The 21049-nt window shown below is 46.0% G+C and overlaps 1 protein-coding gene across 1 annotated transcript in view; it reads right to left on the reverse strand.

Annotated features, from left to right (window-relative positions):
- The window catches only part of ERP44 (endoplasmic reticulum protein 44), a 54016-nt gene that overhangs the window by 20438 nt on the left and 12529 nt on the right, over window positions 1-21049 (reverse strand). The window contains exons 2-4 of the mRNA XM_077304616.1: window positions 11825-11897; window positions 6875-6914; window positions 6204-6319 (exon numbers count right to left, since the gene is read on the reverse strand). Coding sequence (XP_077160731.1) covers window positions 6204-6319; window positions 6875-6914; window positions 11825-11897 — 229 coding nt within the window. The remainder of the gene's footprint in view (window positions 1-6203; window positions 6320-6874; window positions 6915-11824; window positions 11898-21049) is intronic.

Here is a 21049-nt window from a genome sequence, read left to right on the forward strand (position 1 = left end):
AAACATTCTGCTCATTCTAAAAGAGAAAATATTTCATAGGAATTTTCTTAAGTATTCCATAATTCCCCCAGAAAAACAGAGTGAAGAAGCTTCAGGAGGGAAAAGTGCCCATTCCCATTCCTGCAGGTGCATTCATTCCCCCAAGGGCAAGCGAGGTATGAACTAAGCTACCCCCAGGACAGCTGGCAGCAACACACCTCATGACAGCTGCGCTTTCCCCAGAGAGAGTCAGGGAAGCTACTGCCAGCTTGCATGCAGGGCGAGCACATTTCACCGTGACATCTATTTACGTGACTATGGAGCCTGGGGTCCACGGGCAGTAATGCTCACATGTACGGGAAAGAGTCTCATGCAACAGCCAGACTGCTCAAAGGTCTTCACAAATCACAGAGAGAATCCAAAATGCTATCCAGGGAAAACAGGGTGAGCCTACAAGCAGTGTGTGCATTTACAAACCGTCTTCACACACACACACACACACACACAATTAAAAATGCAGGAACATGAAATGCTGTTTGAACTCATTCCCAAAGTCAAATACGGTACATTTTAAATAGTTTCATTAAACCCTGACACTGGATACATGTACAGCCAACACAATTCGAGCTACCACAATATAGTTTAAAAATTGAAAATAGAATAGTGCAAACAGACAATGTTATGACTGTTTTATTCATCAACAACATTTGTTATAGTTCATCAAATTTAAAATATTCTCAGGCACTCGCTGCTCACTTGCAAATCCATACTTTTTTTTTTTAACCGGGGTAGTTGAAACAGGCAGAACTGGCATACTTAATGACGCCATCCGTACATCGACTGAGCAGGCACCTCGCACTCGCTCCCCGCACTGACCCACCACCGCAGCCACAGCAGAAGATTTCCGTACTCTAATGGTCAGGGTTGGGGTTTTAAAGCAGGCCCCTCCTCCCTCGGTGCACCACTCAGGCCCCTCCCAGATCCCAGCATCCAAACGCAGATCCTGCTGTGCTTCCTTGCCCTGCCTCAGATGCACTAGCCGCTCTGCCTGCCTGCTTCCCTTTCTGAGGATCAGCATCGCCACAGTCTTGCTTGGTCCTTCTGCCTGCCTGCATCCCCATTCCCGTGCCCTGCCCTGAAGATCCACCCAGGGCCAGTGTCTGCATGCTCTGCAGGGGGCCAGCCCTCCGGGCCTATGGCTTCTGTGGGGCCCACTGCTGATGACTCCCAACTCATGAAGTTCCTCTGACGCCTGTACTCACACACTTTTATTGCCAGATGAGCTGCATCATCATAGCCTGGTGACCTACATTTGTAACCTGTGTCTCCACTGAAAGGGAGTCATCAATGGTCACCTCCATGTTCCTGATGGAGCGTGAGATTGTTTGTTGTGCTCCTCCAAGACATGGTAAACATGCTTCCTCTCGCAGCCATTTCTTCCAGACCATAGGATCTCCAGCTTTGAAGGGTTTAGTTTCAGGAGGCTCTGCTGGAGTAATCCTGTCATGGCCTCCAGGCACCCAGCCAGTGAATCTGGAGGTGTATCCAGAGAGCTGGCTGCCCTTAGTGTACTGATGGCACCTCAGGCCATACTTCTGGACCAGGTGTACAAAACGGTGCACGTAGATGCTGAATAGCACTGGGGAGAGAATCATGCCCATCACCCATTGCAGCCACTTTGAGCTGTCTCCGTCATCCTGTCTCCAAAGCTTCCCACCAGTGATAAAAGGTACATTTACATACCAAATTTCCATTCAGTGCAAACATAAACCTTCTTTTATCAGTAACCAAATTCCACTTCTGATCTTCAGGAGGCAGTTTTATTCAGGACTGCATCTGATTAAATTTAGTAGCACTCATGGATTATGATTTTGTTGGGGCAAAGCCCACTGTCTCCAAGAATACAACGGGCGCTAGAGCTTGGCAGTCGGAAGAGGAAGGGGAGGAGTTGTCCAGTCTGTAAGGGCATGGGGTGGAATGTGTGTGTTGTGTGGGAGGTTGTGGTGGTGTAGTGGCAAATGAGGGCATGGGTGTGGAGATACGGGTGTCAAGAACCTGTGGTGTGGAATGTTCGTTGAGTGTGGGAGAGGACTGACCTTTGGGAATTGTGGCATAGTGGTTATAGATGAGCTTTCCAGAGCCCTGTCTTCAGATATGTGAAGGGAAAATCAGACTGGAGACTCTTCTTAGGGGAAGGTTAGGGAGCCTCACATGGAAGCTATTAACCCTAAGAGGAAGTCTCTCTGTGCACAGTTTTCTTGACCTTAGTAAGGCTCCTGGAATTACCACTCATCTGCAGAGTATAAAGATCAGCTCCCCAGGCAGAAAGGGCTACTTTGGACAGGGTTGTGGTAGAGAAGAATCATTTAAGGCCTCCCAAACAGTTTGTTGTTGAATTGAAAGACTTGAGGCCTACTGCGCAGGGTTGTTGTTCAGATGAAACAGGAGACAAAAAAATCTCCACGACAGCATCCAATTTCCTCTGCAGAATAATGTTATGCAGTAGGCCTCAAATCTGCAGAGAGTTGCAAAGAAGAAATACACATGGCTTGGCTGTGTCGAACCCCCGGCCAGAGCAGTATTTTAAGTGAGAAGGGGCTTTTCTGTGGCCTCCCTATCAGCCAACTGTTTGGCAGAAGGGGATGTCCCCCCCCTCAAAAGGAAGGCCCTCAGACTCCCCTCTGTTACTCTCTTAAGGAAACGCCTCCCTCCCCTCAATCAGGGGCTGCCAGAGGCTCCTTTGCAGCAGGCCTGAAGGGAGGGAGGGGGGGAGCACTCTGCAGCCTCCTGCCAGCTCTGTCAGGGTTCTGAGGCCATTTGCAGTTGGACATGACAGTTAGGACAGCCTTGGGGTGAAAACGGCTGGTGCATCTTGTCCAAGCCTCCGTTCTCATCCTCCTTGGCAGCCCTAATGACCTCTTCTCCCTGCAGTAGTCAGGGGCAGACTGGCAGTGATGTCTCCAGATTGCCCCTGGCTGGGCGGGCAGGCCCTGTCAGAACTTTGGCCTTGCGCCTCCCCAATGGCTGGAACTCTGGTCTGTCCGGGTGAGTTCCAATCGGAAGGCACTTTGCGCCTTTCGATTGGGCCTTCACCTGGACTGCCTCCACCCACTTAGGCCTTAGCCTTTTATGCTTATACAGCAATCTTAAATTGGGCCTAATTGGTCCTGGACCTCTGGTCCTGCGGAGAGGATTAAATAAAAGGGCTGTTGGGGAGGAGTTAGGGCGGGCCCTGTCTGGGATAAAAACTCGGAGGGCCCAATTAGGAGCTGCTTCACGGTTCCTCATTGGGCTCTCCAAGTGCCCATCCAGGGCCAAGCCACCAATGAGAAGGCACCGGGATGCTGTGGGGTGGGTGGCCTGCCGCCTTCTCCCGGCCCCAAGAGCATCCTCGCCGCATCTGTGATGTGGCGAGGCTGCTAATGGGCCCGGCAGAAGGCCCCGGGAATTTGCGGAGGGGGGGGGGCGCCTTCTCCCGGCTCCAGGAGACCAGCCCGCGGCCAGGGGATCGCCCCAGGTCGCAGCCCAGTCGCTCCCGCATCTGAGACCCCCAGGAAGCCTTCGCCCTGCGAGGGCTTCCCCGGGGAATGGCCCCTAGTGCCCGTTTTATTACAAAATAAAATGGGCTTTATTTCTAGTAGCTGTATAAAGATAAAGATATTTGCTTTTGGGGATGTAATGTATTTTCTTTTACACATTGTATCTGTGTTCTACGCTGTGTTCTACGCTCCCTTTCTCCCACAAGGGAGAAAGGCGGCTGATAAATGTTCTAAATTAATTAAATAAACTGGTGGAAGAGAAAGCACATCATCCCATGGCCTGCCTTTGGTAAGTGCAGTTCAGAACCTCATGAAATCTATAATCACTCCTTGAAGAAAGGATCATTTTAATGTTTTCACCTCTATTAATTATTGTACTAAAATCTCAGGATCCATAATATTACTCCCCCATTATATGTTTAACCTACAGTCAGCTGCTTCAACTGTCAACTGAATCTTTGGAGTCTTAATTCTTACACTACCTTTCAGTTACTTAAAAGCGTGATAAAACAGAAGACCACTTAAAAAAAATAAATATTGGCATTCTTAAACACATCAGGGTTCCACACATTCTCCAACAAAACATCTTTATAACGGCTGTGAGGGGCAGGCAAAATGGCATTTTGTCATTAAGCATCAAACATTGTGCAGGACATCAATAATTCTCTTTAATTTGCTGGGCCTCAAAGCTGGGCAAGGAGCTGCTGGGATCCTCGGTGTGCAACTCTGCATCAAAGCACAAGCCGCTCTGCCAGGCTGACCACTCTGAATGCAATCCGGAGGAATGCGAAAGCCGCCACTGCTGCTCCCCACAGAGCATGCAGTTTCACACGGAAGGATGTCATTTGCATTGCAAACGAGGTCTCGCCTCAAATTAACACTACTAAAAGCCAATTACAAACCACACACCCACCCAGAATAAAGAGCCTCAATATTAAAAGACCACCATGTAGCCATTAGGGAAGAAGGTAAAGGGGGGGGGGTGTCAAAGAACTCTTGGTTCGGTCTTTGCAGCAAGTGACAGATGCCCATAAGCAGCGGTGAAAACCACCTTGATTGTACCTATTTATTCAACAGCTCATTGTGCTGTCCAGTCTGCTGCAATGTGGCAGCACTGATCACATTTCGCTCTGGCTGAATCACACATCACAGAATCACTTGTTATTTAAGAACTGTTATCAATTGATTGCCTCCTCCCCCAAACGTTGGAATGGCAGCCGCTGCTTTATACGAAAGTCATTCATTTATGTGGCAGAAAGAAGAAATGTATTTTAGGGCCACCACTGGGGTGGGGCTAGCCCCGCCTAAGGGGTCTTTCGGGGCATGGTAGATGCTTCTCAGCTGAGCTGCAGATCACAGGCTGAGTTCTTGGTATCACAGGACACACCAATAAACTGAGCTGGCCCCAACTTAGCACTGATGCTTCTGCACGGCTCCATATTGGTCTTCCTTATGCTGGAGTGCACCTTGGTCACTCTGCATCTTTGGTACCAATTCGTGTTACAACTACAGGTGTCTCCATGGGAACACTCATTTGTTGAGCCGCTGGGTCACATGAAGCAGGCAAGCCAAGACAGGGAGAAGACAGAGAAGCCTCTTAACCTAGCAGCTGCTGACTTTGGCCAGCTACTTCATTAATCCATTAGAAGAAGAGTAAAGAAACTGTCACAGGCCAGCTTCTGAAATTCCTCTTCAGAGGAAACAGATTAGACATGGGAGAGTTGATCTACCAAGTTTTCTCCTTCTCTATTTCTTGCAACGTGAGATAATGAAAGGTTTAGTAGGGTGCAAGTTACATTTGCTTAATTGTAGTGAGAAAGCATATTAGAAAAGGGGACATATTTATAAGTTATTACTGGCACAAAGTCTGCTGTTGCGCTAAAAACCATTCCCAGAAGAGTCTCGAATCGAAACCATTTCCAGAACAAATTATCTACAGGCCTAAGAAAACCATCAATGCTTTCTCATAAACCTTTTCTGTATTTCTGCAGCGGGTCAGAACTATCCATGCCTCAGTGAAGCTTGCCAGTTTCCTTTTGCACTGTTAACAGCTGTTCTTAATATATTTGCCACCTATCTGGGCAAATCATTCTGCCATTTATCTGCCCTGAAAGTGACTGGATGATTCATTTGCACCTGATGCGCAGAAACAGCAGAACAACCTAACCCCGATGGAGCAGTAAATCATTCAGAGACACAGCAGACAGTTTCCTCAGTGGCTGGGTATTTGGGGAGTTACCGGAACCTTTGGTTGACTGCACCTGAAATACACTAACAGTTCTCTTGTCGCACCCTGTTTGTCGACTACTGACCTAAACTGGAGTAGTTCTGACATGTGCCCCTGGACACATGTACAGGGTGGGGAAAGAAGAATTCTATTCCCTCTACCAATTTTAGATTGTGAAAGGTATACTGAGATCAGCTTCCCAATGCATCTTGTGCCTTGGCAATCTTGGAGAAGACTTCAGCAAAGACTAACACAAGAACGAAAACAAACATGACAGCTGAAGAGCTTTCCCCTGTTGTATCAGTTTTATACTTGCATTGCCGGTATATAACCAAGTGAATTTCACCCATCTTAGACTGCCACACTAGCACTACAAAAGCTTGCACTCTGCTCTAAAGTTCTTTGGAATATGCAGAACGGAGCATTGAAAATCATAGCGGAACTAAAGCATTACTTACAGTGCTGATCACAATCAACTCTGGCAAACACCACCTGATTCGTATCTGGGAATTCTTCCTTAATGACATTGGAAGCTTCCTCAAATATGGGGTGCAACATTTGACTAAAGCGACACCTGTTGGGAGAGAAGACACCTTGCCAGATTAAAATTATTCAAATAAATGAAGGGAGCTGGGGAGGGAGCTGAAAAATTGCCTGCAATCTCCCATAAACTAGTTTGAACACAAAGAAAATATACCTGGGAGTTGTGAAATACCTGAATTTGAGAAGCTGGATTTCTATGTGTTATATAATTAACGTTAGTTTAATTCTACATGAATCTTGTACTAGGAGTCCAAGTTTAACAAGGAGTAAGCAATTCTGGTTCTATGAATTGTTGAAGGCTTTCCTAGCCGGAGCCAACCAGTAGCTGTGGCTTTTCCAGCCTATGTGGCTTTAGTCTTGTAGTTTTAGTCCCTGATGTTTCACTCGTAACTGTGGCTGTTTCTTCAAAGATGGGAATCTCTCTGTGCCAACGAGATCCCCCTCTTGCTGAGTCCCACCCTCTGAAGATGCCAGGCACAGCTAGTGGCAAAACACCAGAGACTAAAAAACGACAAGACCACAGCCACCCAGCCTGGAAAACCCACAACCACCAATCTTGAGTTAAGATAAACGTAGAAACACTTACCAATCAGCATAAAAATTCACTAAAGCAACATCTGCATTGTCTAAAAGAGAAGAAAAAAAGAAATTAAAAGTTAAGACAACACAGAGCCAGAATCTAACAATGCAGAAGATAAAGAGAACACATCTTAATGTTGCAGCTACTAAACAGTGGGAGAACTTTGGACGTTGCTGAGTTTACAGGAGATTTAGAAATTAATAGGGAAGATTGTTAACCTAGGAATTCAGGCTCTATAACTAAAGGTGGCCTATAAAAATGACTCCCTCTTTAGGCCACCAGGTTACTTTTTCTGGACTGTGATGAGATGAGCCCGCAAGGCTGCCCAAGCTTCCACCTGCCCTAACTGTGCTGGTTCCTGTCATCTCACGGTGTTGTGTCACTCAGTATTCTGTGGCATATCAGCTCCCTTCATTTTGTCACGTGCGCGCACACACACATATCCCTGCTGACTGCTGCAGCATGACTGGAAGCTTCTTGGTCTGTGAAGCCTCCAAATGAACTCAGATTTACGGTTCCTTCCAAGTGTTGGTAGCTTGGATCATACACAGCATGCAGCCACCACCCGCTTAAAGGAAAATGGTCCACAATCAGCCCTTTCAACTGACTCTGGCATAACTCTCCCTCATGCGTATATTTTAGGGCTTCTCCCAGCACACTCTGCAGAATGACTGCACCCAAGACTTAGATTGGGAACCTCCACCATGCAAAAATTATGGCATTTCTCCCACCTGCTAGTCCTAATATAGGACAGTTTCAGTGACTGGGAGATGTGGATTCTAGTTTGCTTCAACCCACTGGATCAGATTCGTTACTAATGTCATTCTCAGTGAAAGAAGGGCGGTGCTATCTTTGAAGGAAGCCTCTGTAAGGCTGACTGGCTTCTGCAGAGAGACTGAGATGCTAACAATTTACAGACCAGTCTTGAATATGCTGGGGGGGCAGGAGGTTCGGGGGCAGTGTTGCCGCGGTGGAGCACAGTCGGACGGCCTTTCTCAAGCCCTCACAGCAACCAGAAGGGTGGGGAGAGTGGGGTGGCTGCAGCGGCTAGACAGCTGTCCCCAAATCCCAGGCTTACCTCCTGGCTGCTCTTCCTCTTCACGCCATGTGCTGGGAAGCAGCATACAAGAAGAGGAGCAGGGAGGTGGGTAAGAGCCTGATTGGCCTTGACTTGGGGGCTGCCATCACCCTATTGGGGCAGATGTCCCCCAGAGAGGGCCAATCAGAGGCTTGGCATGTCATCAGCAGGATGGTAAGCTTTTTATGTGATATGATGATCAGAAGAGTCCCTGATGGATTGCGGCAACGGTCCCTCTAGGCTATCTCCCACAGTGGTTCTAGTGAACCAGCAACAGGACAGAGAGGCCAAGGACTTCCCCTGATGTTGCCTCCTGGCTCTGGGATTCAGAGGATTCGTGCCTCTGAATGCAGAGAGTCACCATGGCTAGTAGCACGGATAGACTTATCCTCCATGAATCTCTCTAATCTCCTTTTAAAACTGCCTATTCCTGTGGCCATCATTACATCCTCTGGCAACAAGTTCCATATTTTAATCATTCTGCGTAAAGTAGTTTTTCTTTTTGTGTGTCCTGGACCTACAGCCCATCAGCTGCATTGGATGCTCTTGAGTGCTAGCATTTTCAGAGAGAAGAAAAAGTTCTGCCAAATTTCTTCATTCCTTGCATTGTCATCTCCCTGCCCCCCCCCCCGACTCTCCAGTGTTTCTTCATAGGGTACAGGCAAGAGTTGGTGGATGAGGTGAAGGAGGTGGGGACCCTAGGGGGAAGTGACCATGTCCTCATAGAATTCCTTTTGAGATGGGGAGCCAAGGAAGCTTGTAGCAACATGCGGATGTTGGATTTTGTAGGGCAAACTTTAGTAAACTCAGAGACATGATGAGTGTCATACCATGGACGAGAATGCTGGAAAGGAAGGGAGCATGTGAAGGGTGGGCGCTACTCAAACAGGAGCTATTGCATGCTCAATCAATGACTATCTCAGAAAGACGAAAACACTGCAGGAGCTCTAAGAAGCCTATTTGGATGAACAGAGAACTTCAAGAGGAACTAAGAAAGAAAAGGAAAATGTTCAGGAAATGGAGGGAAGGACAGAGCTCTAAAGAAGAGTACCTACAGGTTACTAGGCACTGTAGATCAATCATCAGAAAGGCCAAAGCTGAGAGTGAGCTAAGATTGGCCAGGGAAGCCCATTGTAACAAGAAAAGATTTTTCAGTTACGTGAGGAGCAAACGTAAAGTAAAGGAGGCAATAGGCCCGCTGTTGGGTGCGGATGGACAAACTCTAACGAAAGATGCAGAGAAAGCAGAAATGCTTAATGCCTATTTTACATCTGTTTTTTCCCACAGGTCAAAGGGTTTAGGCACATCTAGAGATGGCCATAGCCAAAGGACAGTGTCTGGGTGGCAGGTTAACATGGATAGAGAGGTTGTCGAGAGGCATTTAGCTGCACTGGATGAGTTCAAATCCCCTGGTCCGGATGAAATGCACCCGAGAGTACTCAAAGAACTTTCCAGAAAACTTGCACAGCCCTTGTCCATCATCTTCAGAACCTCTTTAAGGACTGGAGATGTCCCGGAGGACTGGAAAAGAGCAAACGTTATTCCGATCTTCAAAAAAGGGAGGAAGGATGACCCAGGAAACTACAGACCAGTGAGTCTGACCTCTGTTGTGGGGAAGATAATGGAGCAGATATTAAAGGGAGCGATCTGCAAACATCGGGAGGACAATTTGGTGTTTCAAGGAAGTCAGCATGGATTTGTCTCCAACAGGTCCTGCCAGACCAACCTAGTTTCCTTTTTTGACCAAGTAACAGGTTTGCTGGATCGGGGAAATTCGGTTGATGTCATTTACTTGGATTTTAGTAAAGCTTTTGACAAGGTTCCCCATGATGTTCTGATGGATAAGTTGAAGGACTGCAATCTGGATTTTCAGATAGTTAGGTGGATAGGGAATTGGTTAGAGAACCGCACTCAAAGAGTTGTTGTCAATGGTGTTTCATCAGACTGGAGAGAGGTGAGTAGCGGGGTACCTCAGGGCTCGGTGCTCGGCCCGGTACTTTTTAACATATTTATTAATGATCTAGATGAGGGGGTGGAGGGACTACTCATCAAGTTTGCAGATGACACCAAATTGGGAGGACTGGCAAATACTCCGGAAGATAGAGACAGAGATCAACGAGATCAGAACACAATGGAAAAATAGGCAAATGAGAACAAGATGCAATTTAATAAAGATAAGTGTAAAGTTCTGCATCTGGGTCAGAAAAATGAAAAGCATGCCTACTGGATGGGGGATACGCTTCTAGGTAGCACTGTGTGTGAACGAGACCTTGGGGTACTTGTGGATTGTAAACTAAACATGAGCAGGCAGTGTGATGCAGCGGTAAAAAAGGCAAATGCCATTTTGGGCTTTATCAACAGGGGCATCACATCAAAATCACAAGATGTCATAGTCCCATTGTATACGGCACTGGTCAGACCACACCTGGAGTACTGTGTGCAGTTCTGGAGGCTTCACTTCAAGAAGGACATCGATAAAATTGAAAGGGTACAGAGGAGAGCGACGAAGATGATCTGGGGCCAAGGGACCAAGCCCTATGAAGAGAGGTTGAGGGACTTGGGAATGTTCAGCCTGGAGAAAAGGAGGTTGAGAGGGGACATGATAGCCCTCTTTAAGTATTTGAAAGGTTGTCACTTGGAGGAGGGCAGGATGCTGTTTCTGCTGGCTGCAGAGGAGAGGACACGCAGTAATGGGTTTAAACTTCAAGTACAACAATATAGGCTAGATATCAGGAAAAAGTTTTTCACAGTCAGAGTAGTTCAGCAGTGGAATAGGCTGCCTAAGGAGGTGGTGAGCTCCCCCTCACTGGCAGTCTTCAAGCAAAGGTTGGATGCACACTTTTCTTGGATGCTTTAGGATGCTTAGGGCTGATCCTGCGTTGAGCAGGGGGTTGGACTAGATGGCCTGTATGGCCCCTTCCAAGTCTATGATTCTATGATTTCATGTCACATTTGACTTTGGTACCTTAATTTTGCTGATCAGAGCCACCCTGGATACATTTTTTTAACCAAGGTAAAATATCTATATTCTGTACATTCTGTACATATTCTGTACATCCCTCAAATAAAGGAGGTTCCCCTGTTTTCTTTATTAGCACATCTCTTGTAAAGACAGAAGCAACTGCCCAGCCACTTTTTCTGCCTCAGAGAAGCACTGTAACGTTACCTCCTGGACACAGCTAATACTAAATTGTTTCAATTCCAGCTTCATCTCCAAGCTGTGCCTGTGCAGGACTGCTGTTACAGGATGGTCTTAGGACTGAGCGTAAATAATTATTAAAAGCAATTTAATTGTTTTCCCAGACTGCTGACAAGAAGCCTCTGAACGCTGACACCAGTTCTTGTTATTAGGTGCGAAGTCGTGTCTGACCCATCGCGACCCCACGGACAATGATCCTCCAGGCCTTCCTGTCCTCTACCATTCCCCGGAGTCCATTTAAGTTTGCTCCTACTGCTTCAGTGACTCCATCCAGCCACCTCATTCTCTGTTGTCCCCTTCTTCTTTTGCCCTCAATCGCCCCCAGCATTAGGCTCTTCTCCAGGGAGTCCTTCTTTCTCATGAGGTGGCCAAAGTATTTGAGTTTCATCTTCAGGATCTGGCCTTCTAAGGAACAGCCAGGGCTGATCTCCTCTAGGACTGACCGGTTTGTTCGCCTTGCAGTCCAAGGGACTCGCAAGAGTCTTCTCCAGCACCAGAGTTCAAAAGCCTCAATTCTTTGACACTTGGCCTTCATTATGGTCCAACTTATGGTCCAATTTTCATAGCCATGCTATGGACAGGTTCAAAAGGTTGACACCAGGCGCACCCTCAAAATAAACATTAAATCATTTGCGGAAACTAAGCTTATATTCAACCAGTAATATGTTTGAACACTTACTTAAAGTGTCATCTATATTTCCACTGTCAAGGCTTGTTATTTCACTTCTTGCTGGATTAAAGAGCCAGGACGCCTGCAACAGAAATACAAGGGTTTTAAAAACAGTTCAATAAACGCCGGTAAGTTTAAACATAACCTCATGCACAAATTTTCTTTTCGCCACATTCCAGCATAACCAGAAACACAAAGACAGAAAGAGCCTCCAAGCATCCTGGACAAGTTTCATCCAGTCGCTGCTTGAAGTGGGGCTGAGTCCACTATCTCTCTAGGCAGCCCATTCCACTGCTGAACTACCCTTCTAAAGGGAAAAAAATCCTAATACTCGACCAATACCTTTCCACCTGTAGTTTAAACCCATTATTGCGAGTCCAACCCTCTGCGGCCAACCACAATGGCTCCCTGACCTCCTCTGATAGTGACAGCCTTTCAAATACTTCAAGAGAACCAAAGGGTACTTGTTAATGGTTCAGCATCCTCTTGGAGAAGAGTGACATGTGGAGTTCCTCAAGGATCTGTCCTGGGGCCTGTGTTATTCAACATATATTAATAAATAATTTGGATGAGGGTTTAGAGGGGATACTTACTAAATTTGCAGATGATACTAAACTGGGAGGGGTAGCAAATACAACTGAAGACAGCAACAAAATACAGGATGATCTTGATAGGCTTGAGAAGTGGACTAAACTGAATCAAATGAAGTTCAATACGGACAAACATAAAATTCTGCATTTAGGTAGGAAACACCAAATACATCAATATAAGATGGGGGAGACTTCTTGGCAGCAGCATGTGCGAAAAGGATCTAGGAGTCTTAGTAGACCATACATTGAACATGAGGCAGCAGTGTGACTCAGTGGCTAAAAAGGCAAATGGGATTTTGGGCTGTATCAAACGGAGTATCGTGTCCAGATCATGGGAGGCGATGGTACCGCTTTGCTCTGCTCTGGTTCGGCCTCACCTGGAATACTGTGTTCAGTTTTGGGCATCCCAGTTGAAGAGGGATGTTGATAAACTGGAACATGTCCAGAGAAGGGCAACAAAGATGGTGAGGGGTTTGGAGACCAAAACATATGAAGAAAGGCTGGGGGAGCTTGGTCTGTTTTGCCTGGAGAGGAAACGACTGAGAGGGGATTTGATAACCATCTTCAAGTATTTAAAAGGCTGCCATACCGAGGATGGAGCAGAGTTGTTCTCTCTTGTCCTGGATGGACGGACCATAACCAATGGGATGAAATTAATTCAAAAGAAATTCCATCTCAACGTCCGGAGGAAGTTCCTGTCAGAGCAGTTTCTCAGTGGAATAGGCTTCCTCGGGAAGTGGCGGGTTCTCCATCTTTGGAACTTTTTAAACAGAGGCTGGATAGCCATCTGACTGATTCTGTGAAGGCTCAAGGGGGTGGCAGGTTACAGTGGATGAGCGATAGGGATGTGAGTGTCCTGCATAGTGCAGGAGGTTGGACTAGATGACCCATGAGGTCCCTTCCAACTCTATGATTCTATGATTCTATATGACATCTTGTGATCTGGATGTCTAGTGGCACCTTCCAGATGAATGAGACTTCAATTCAGTATCATCTTTCCCAGACTAAGCTGGATGGAATAAAGACTTAATATTGAAAAGGCCACTGAACTGTTTATTTTTGCTGCAGTGGAGCAATGTGGCCAGTCCTCTGAAATTATTAACATGAAGGAAGTCTAGGGGTGTGCATTCGGCTAAATTGAGCAGAAAAAAAATATACCCCAAATAGTTTAATCCAAGGACAGATTCTTTAATCTTACTGGCTTCTGGTACGGCTGACTCAAAGAAAAGCCAAGTTTTTCTGGCTTTTATTCAGGCATATCCAGCTTGGGTTGGCAGGAGCTCTCACTGCCCCAGATGATTTCTCCCAGGTCTGTGGGTGGTGGTGAGAGAGCTCCCCGCTGTGCATAGATCTCGGGGACAACTTTTACTGCATAGTGGTTTACAGGGGTAGTCAACCTGTGGTCCTCCAGATGTCCATGGACTACAATTCCCATGAGCCCCTGCCAGCATTTGCTGGCAGGGGCTCATGGGAATTGTAGTCCATGAACATTTGGAAGACCACAGGTTGACTACCCCTGGTTTACACTGCCCAGCAGCAGAAGCTCTCCCATCTGGGCCTGTATGAGGCAGATAGAGACTTCCCTGCCCCAGGCAGATCCTGCAGACATCTTCTGCTATGGTGTAGTATAAACCTGGCTGCAGGAGAAGCCAAGCCAGTAACACAGACATGCTGTCTTTTTAAATTGTTTTTTCATCTTCTTGGATTTATTGGACTCCCAATAATTTGGTGTTCCTGAAAAATCCCATATCCAAATACCATACGAGTATTCAGACCTGGGATTTTTTGGAAATACTGAAGGGGGTGGGGTGGAATAACCCAAACCAAAACAAAGCACCAATTTACTTTTGCACACTCCTGATTAATACACAAAAGGAACCCAAACAGCACTGGACATACATCCTGTCCCCAAAACAGGATTTAATAGATTTGTTAAAATACTTATAAGACCATCTTTTTTCTTTACCAAATTAGGACCTAAGGTAGATAACACAGTGTATAGCAGGGACAGGCAAACTGTGGCTCTCCAGATGTCCATGGACTACAATTCCCAGGAGCCCCTGCCAGTATTTGCTGTCCATGGACATCTGGAGGGCCGCTGTTTGACTACCGGTGCTATAACCTAGTGGAGATCTGCTAGACTCTTATTCGCCCTGTTGAAGATCTGTTTAGTTTTTGTGTGGCCTCCATCTACAGATTTAGCCATTTGCAAATGAGGGACATAGGTGGTTATTAGAACATAAAATAGGTAAAGGTAAAGGTATCCCCTGTGCAAGCACCGAGTCATGCCTGACCCTTGGGGTGAGGCCCTCCAGCGTTTTCATGGCAGACTCAATACGGGGTGGTTTGCCAGTGCCTTCCTCAGTCATTGGAATATTTTCTAGCACTTCAAGATAAAGGTAAAAGGTAAAGGTATCCCCTGTGCAAGCACCGAGTCATGTCTGACCCTTGGGGTGATGCCCTCTAGCGTTTTCATGGCAGACTCAATACAGGGTGGTTTGCCAGTGCCTTCCTCAGTCATTGGAATATTTTCTAGCACTTCAAGATAAAGGTAAAAGGTAAAGGTATCCCCTGTGCAAGCACCGAGTCATGTCTGACCCTTGGGGTGATGCCCTCTAGCGTTTTCATGGCAGACTCAATACAGGGTGGTTTGCCAGTGCCTTCCTCAGTCATTGGAATATTTTCTAGCACTTCAAGATAAAGGTAAAAGGTAAAGGTATCCCCTGTGCAAGCACCGAGTCATGTCTGACCCTTGGGGTGATGCCCTCTAGCGTTTTCATGGCAGACTCAATACAGGGTGGTTTGCCAGTGCCTTCCTCAGTCATTGGAATATTTTCTAGCACTTCAAGATAAAGGTAAAAGGTAAAGGTATCCCCTGTGCAAGCACCGAGTCATGTCTGACCCTTGGGGTGAGGCCCTCTAGCGTTTTCGTGGCAGACTCAATACGGGGTGGTTTGCCAGTGCCTTCCTCAGTCATTGGAATATTTTCTAGCATTTCAAGATAAAGGTAAAAGGTAAAGGTATCCCCTGTGCAAGCACCGGGTCATGTCTGACCCTTGGGGTGATGCCCTCTAGCGTTTTCGTGGCAGACTCAATACGGGGTGGTTTGCCAGTGCCTTCCTCAGTCATTGGAATATTTTCTAGCATTTCAAGATAAAGGTAAAAGGTAAAGGTATCCCCTGTGCAAGCACCGGGTCATGTCTGACCCTTGGGGTGACGCCCTCTAGCGTTTTCATGGCAGACTCAATACGGGGTGGTTTGCCAGTGCCTTCCCCAGTCATTACCGTTTACCCCCCAGCAAGCTGGGTATTCATTTTACCGACCTCGGAAGGAGGGAAGGCTGAGTCAACCTTGAGCCGGCTGCTGGGATTGAACTCCCAGCCTCATGGGCAAAGCTTTCAGACGGCTGCCTTACCACTCTGCGCCACAAGAGGCTCTCGACCATAAAATAGTTGAGGTTAAATATGTATCAACTAAATTGGCAGCATGGTACCAACACACAAAGAATAGGGAGACTGGGAAATTCTACAGTCAGACAAAATGATTATTCTGTAACCTTTGTGCATTGAATCGCAGTCCAGGGGCACTGGCAGGGCCTGAGCTTCTTGCCTGTTTCCATTCTTGAATTTGAAATCTGAGTTGCCGCTTAAAGTAGCTATGGGGTCACCCACCACTAGCTTGGAGTCAGCTGACTTCTCAGGGAGTTTCCTTTCCTTAAGCAAACCACAGGGCAGAACCAGCAAATTGCTAAATATCCCTCAGTTACTTCCATTAGTGTGCTGTAACCATAACTTTGTTTCTTGCAGTTAATCTTGACTTAGAAGGATTATCAGGCTATGCAACAATGCCTTCTCCTCTAATCTGCCGGAAACAGATAATCCTGTTTAAACAATGTAGCCTTCTAGTTTGTGGACTAAATACACTGGTGCTGTTATACTACAATTCAGGGGCAATTTGTGTTATAAAATCCTTAGCTCAATCTCATCAAAAGCACTTCTCCATGACTGAGTTCCAAGATGTGCACACAGCATCTTATTCTGTACCCTGGTCTAAAAATGGGCTGTGACTCCAGGAATGTACCGTGTTCCTACACAGATGTTCCATGTGGTTGTCTAGAATCTGTGGGGGGGGGGGGGGCTATAATGGTTAAATCAAAGTGCCATAGTAGTGAAAGATACAAACGCTTTGTGCTGCCACTGTCCAGGACATAGGGCCCACCATTAGGAACGGAACAAGACTTCCCTCATCGCCATGCCAGAACCTTGAAGTCCTAAGTGAGTACTTCAAGTTTTTCTTTATCAGGACATTATAAAAGCAGCAGGATGAAGCTTCATGCTTCAATGACTGTATTAATGAAGCTTGCAAGGCCCATGAGCGCTACTGGACGAGTAAGCTGTGATACAAGACTAGAAAATCAAGTTAACTAGCAGAAAGGTTACTCTGGTAATTCCGCTCTGAAGAAGTGAGCAATGACTCACGAATGCTCATGTCCTGCTGCAAAGTTTTGCTAATCTTTAAGGTGCTTCTGGACTCCTGCTCAATTCTCCTCTGTGTAACTATCAAAGCACTCCTCCTTGATAGTGATACACATCTTACTGCAGGGGGCTCCTGGGAATTGTAGTCCATGGACATCTGGAGGGCCGCAGTTTGACTACCCCTGTCTTACCAGATGCAACTTGGGTCAAGACTGTTTCAAGTGAGACTTCAAACGAGGCCACACCAGAAACCCTACTCCTAGTGAGGCAAAGCCATTCTCACTGTGGTAACTCTGCATGCTTGGGAACAGAATTAAAATCATACGTGGCTTCCACAGTGCTAGTTGTAACCGTGGAGCCAAGTTTTCTCCACACGAAACCCCATTTATTTGAACAGACTGTTTGTAAGTTTCCTGCAAGAAAGCTACACCTTAACACTTCTTTAGATAGATTGAATTTGCATGGGGTACAGATTTTAGTATGATCTGACCATGTGACCTCTCTGCACAGCACAGTGCTTTATGCTGGTATTGATTAGTTCAAATCAGTCAGCGTGCAAACATACAACTTCTAGTATAAGGCTCCGCCTATACCTCTACACTGGTTGTCTTTGTGGGGCAACAATGCTCTTTTGCGTCACTGTCGGAAGACGAAGCTTCCCACTGCTGAAGAACGTATGTACTGTTCAAAGAACACAGGCCTTTTTGTGTGACCCCCTTTTGCCGATGAGTTTCTTAAAGCCTTTGTTATTAGAACATCAAACAAAAGAGATCGTCTTATTCCAGATCGGAAGAGGAACGGGATGCTTTAGCAGCATTTCTAAAAGCCAAAAACATTGTTTGAGCCTTCTTGCCAACTACAAATTTTTCTTATTTTCAGGCTGCATTGTGCTGATGCTAGGCCAATGAAATGGGACACTCACAACTGCATTCCTTCTACCTATATTAAGAGCAACGATGGAGTTTAAATAGGGTCTTCTCTATTTAAAGGTGTAAAATTTCTCAAAATCTTGAAGCCATAAGAAAAACTGAGTTTTATTCTTCCGGTAAAAAAAACAAAAAACAAAAAGGACCTGTGGGGGGAAACGGAAATATATGCAATATTTCCCCAGTAGCTCCTAACTGGCTTTATAGCACTGACATAAAATGCATAATTTATAACTGTGTTGGCATACAGAACTGTACTACTTCATATACTTAGAGTTTAGATTAAAATTGCAGATCTACCCAGTACTTGTGAGAGCTGCCTATGCTATATCACCACATGTATCTTAACTTTTGCCATCTGAGAGGCAAGAAGTTAAGATTTCTGTTTGGATAGGAGCTGCAGAAGACAACCAGTAATAATCACATGACATGTACATAGTATTAGTAAGCTATACACTGAGCTTTAAATAAGATTTACTCCAAAGATGAATCAATCGCAGATAGCCACTGAAACATATATAACTCCGGCTAGTGTTTAAAAATAAAAACATGGCTAACTTGAATGCTTCATTTAGGAAATAATTCCATCAGATAGCAATTATACTGTTATAAAACTAAGTCAGCTTTAAACGTCAATCAAAGGTAATCCCTGAGGTGCCCACATAGTTGCTGAGCTGCCTCACTAATTAATGGATCATTAGTAAGAAAGAACCCCTCACTGCTCGCCCTGCACACCATGGACTGCCATAATTACCTCTGTAAAACAAACCACTTTTCTTTCACTCACTTAGCACAAAGTCCCAGATGAATTAACAAAAAACCTTTACACACAAAATACCCCCAAAAAACACTTTTCAGATATTAGCCAGCAGTTGGAAACAGGGGAACTTTTTAACCCTTTATTCTCATAGTAATTTCAGAATTTCCCTTCCACAGATAATACAGATGGTGCTGGTAGTGGAAAGTCACAGGTGATTTATGGCAACCCCATGGGGTTTTCAAGGGAAGAGATGAACAGAGACGGTTTGCCTTCACTTGTAGAGACTGTGCAGCAGACTTGACTTCCTTGGTGGTCTCCCATCCAAATCCTAACCAGGGCCAAGCCTGCTTAGCTTTTGAGGTCTGGTGAGGTCTTTGAGTCCCCTCCTCATAAGACTTTCCAGCCCCATCTCCTATTTATCTGTTGAAGTGGCCTGTGACCCATGAAAGCTCATATTGAAATAAATGATGGTAGCCTTCAAAGATGCCACTGTGCTCTTGTTTTATTTTGCTATTCCTTTACAATAAACTGATTCTGTCCGATTCAATGAGAAATCTGAGTTATGCTAGATTCAACATTAGACTAGTTTAGCGACCAAAGATGCTGTCTTTTGTCATTACTAGCTTCAAAAGCTGGCCCATTGCCATATGAAACTAGCTATGGTGACCCCTGAAGCTGAATGACTGCAAAGCGTTCTACAAGGAGCTGCTCTTTAAGAGACCTCAACTACCTCAGTTGACACTGAATTCAGTACCTCATCAACTACCTAGAGCATATACCATGCCTGTTTCAAAAGGGCTTCATGGTACTTTCCAAGTTCAGTTCAACGCAATGGCATTTCGTAACCTGCAACTCATCCATCCACAGGACCATCTCTTTGGTTATGATCTCTTGTCAAAGCTCTGCTCTAATCTTCCTGAATTGTGCTGCCAGTATCAGCGCCGACTCCAGACATGGAGGCCAACCTATAACAGCACCTAAATCCTGATTCAAGCATTTACTGAAAGGCTACTCAAGGCCCCCACATTTAGTGTTTCAGGGTTTCATCATCTGACACTGAAGACCCTTTAGGAGAGGAATGCCAAAGTTTTGGTTTAACGGAACATTAATACAGCCTTGGCAATTGTTTGTTTATGCAAAAACAAAACAAAAACAAAAAACCCCGACACCAAACCTTTAAGCAAACAGACAAATACTGCAAGTGATTTTTTCTATAAACATATTTAATCTTAGAAAAAGAAAGTATTATGACTGGGGAACGGAAATAGGCTGATTACATGACATTACACAAGCTCCTGGAGGAGATCAGGGCTCTGACAGAACTTGAAGAGTTCCGCAAGTCCTGCAAAAAGGGAGCTCCTCCACCAGGCATTGGGCTGAGGTCAACCTGAACCACTGCTTCCAATCCCCCCTCCTAGCCTCCCTCCAACAACCATCACTGCAGCCTCGCCTACCTACCGGGCCATCAGTTAGCACTGATTTATTGTTCTCCCCAATGTGCTATTGTTCATAATGTTGTTGCTGTTATTATTATTAGTATTCAATTTATTTCCCGCCACTCCCTACAGGCTCGTGGCGGGTAACAGTAGTCTTAAAATCCCCCATTAAAACCCCCGTTAAAAGACTATAAAAATACCCAACACGGCGGTAAATACCAGTCTCCCCCACTCGAACAAGGGCATTGGAGGATGGAGGGTGATGATGACCACTTCAAACCCCCCAGGGGGGCAATGTTCTTCCTCGCCAATCCCAGCCTCAACCATAGACCTGGCGGAAGAGCTCCATTTTACAGGCCCTGCGGAACGATGACAGCTCCCGCAGGGCCCGCAGCTCACCCAGGAGCTCAATCCCCAAGGTAGGGGCCAGGACAGAGAAAACCCTGGTTGAGGCTAGGTGCTCTTCTCTGGGGCCAGGAACGATCAATAGGTTTCCCCCCGCAGAGCGTAAGGCCCTGCAGGGCACATAGGGCGATAGACCTATGGTATGTGGGTCCCAAACCGCGTAAAGCCTTAAAGGTTAAAACCAAAACCTCGAACCGGATCCAGACAGCAATTGGCAACCAGTGCAGCTGCCTCAGCACCGGCTGAATATGGGCCCTCCAAGGTGTGGCAGTGAGGACCCTTGCAGCTGCATTTTGCACTAGCTGAAGTTTCCGGGTCAAAAACAAGGGAAGGCCCGCATAGAGTGAGTTACAGAAATGTAATCTGGAGGTGACTGTCGCACGGATCACTGTAGCCAAGTGGTCAGGGGACAGGTAGGGGGCTAGTAACCGGGCCTGGTGAAGATGGAAAAATGCCTGGCCCGCAATAACAATGTTATTGTTGTATTATTATAAACGGAGTTATTTGTATTGTTCTTGTTTGATGTAAACTGCCCTGAGCGGAGGGCGGCATATACCGTATTTGCTGGCGTACAAGACGACTGGGCACATAAGACGACCCCCCAACATTTCCACTCAAAATATAGAGTTTGTTACATTACAT

Source organism: Paroedura picta, chromosome 11, assembly GCF_049243985.1.
Source record: "Paroedura picta isolate Pp20150507F chromosome 11, Ppicta_v3.0, whole genome shotgun sequence".
In the NCBI taxonomy this organism is placed as follows: Eukaryota; Metazoa; Chordata; class Lepidosauria; order Squamata; family Gekkonidae; genus Paroedura; species Paroedura picta.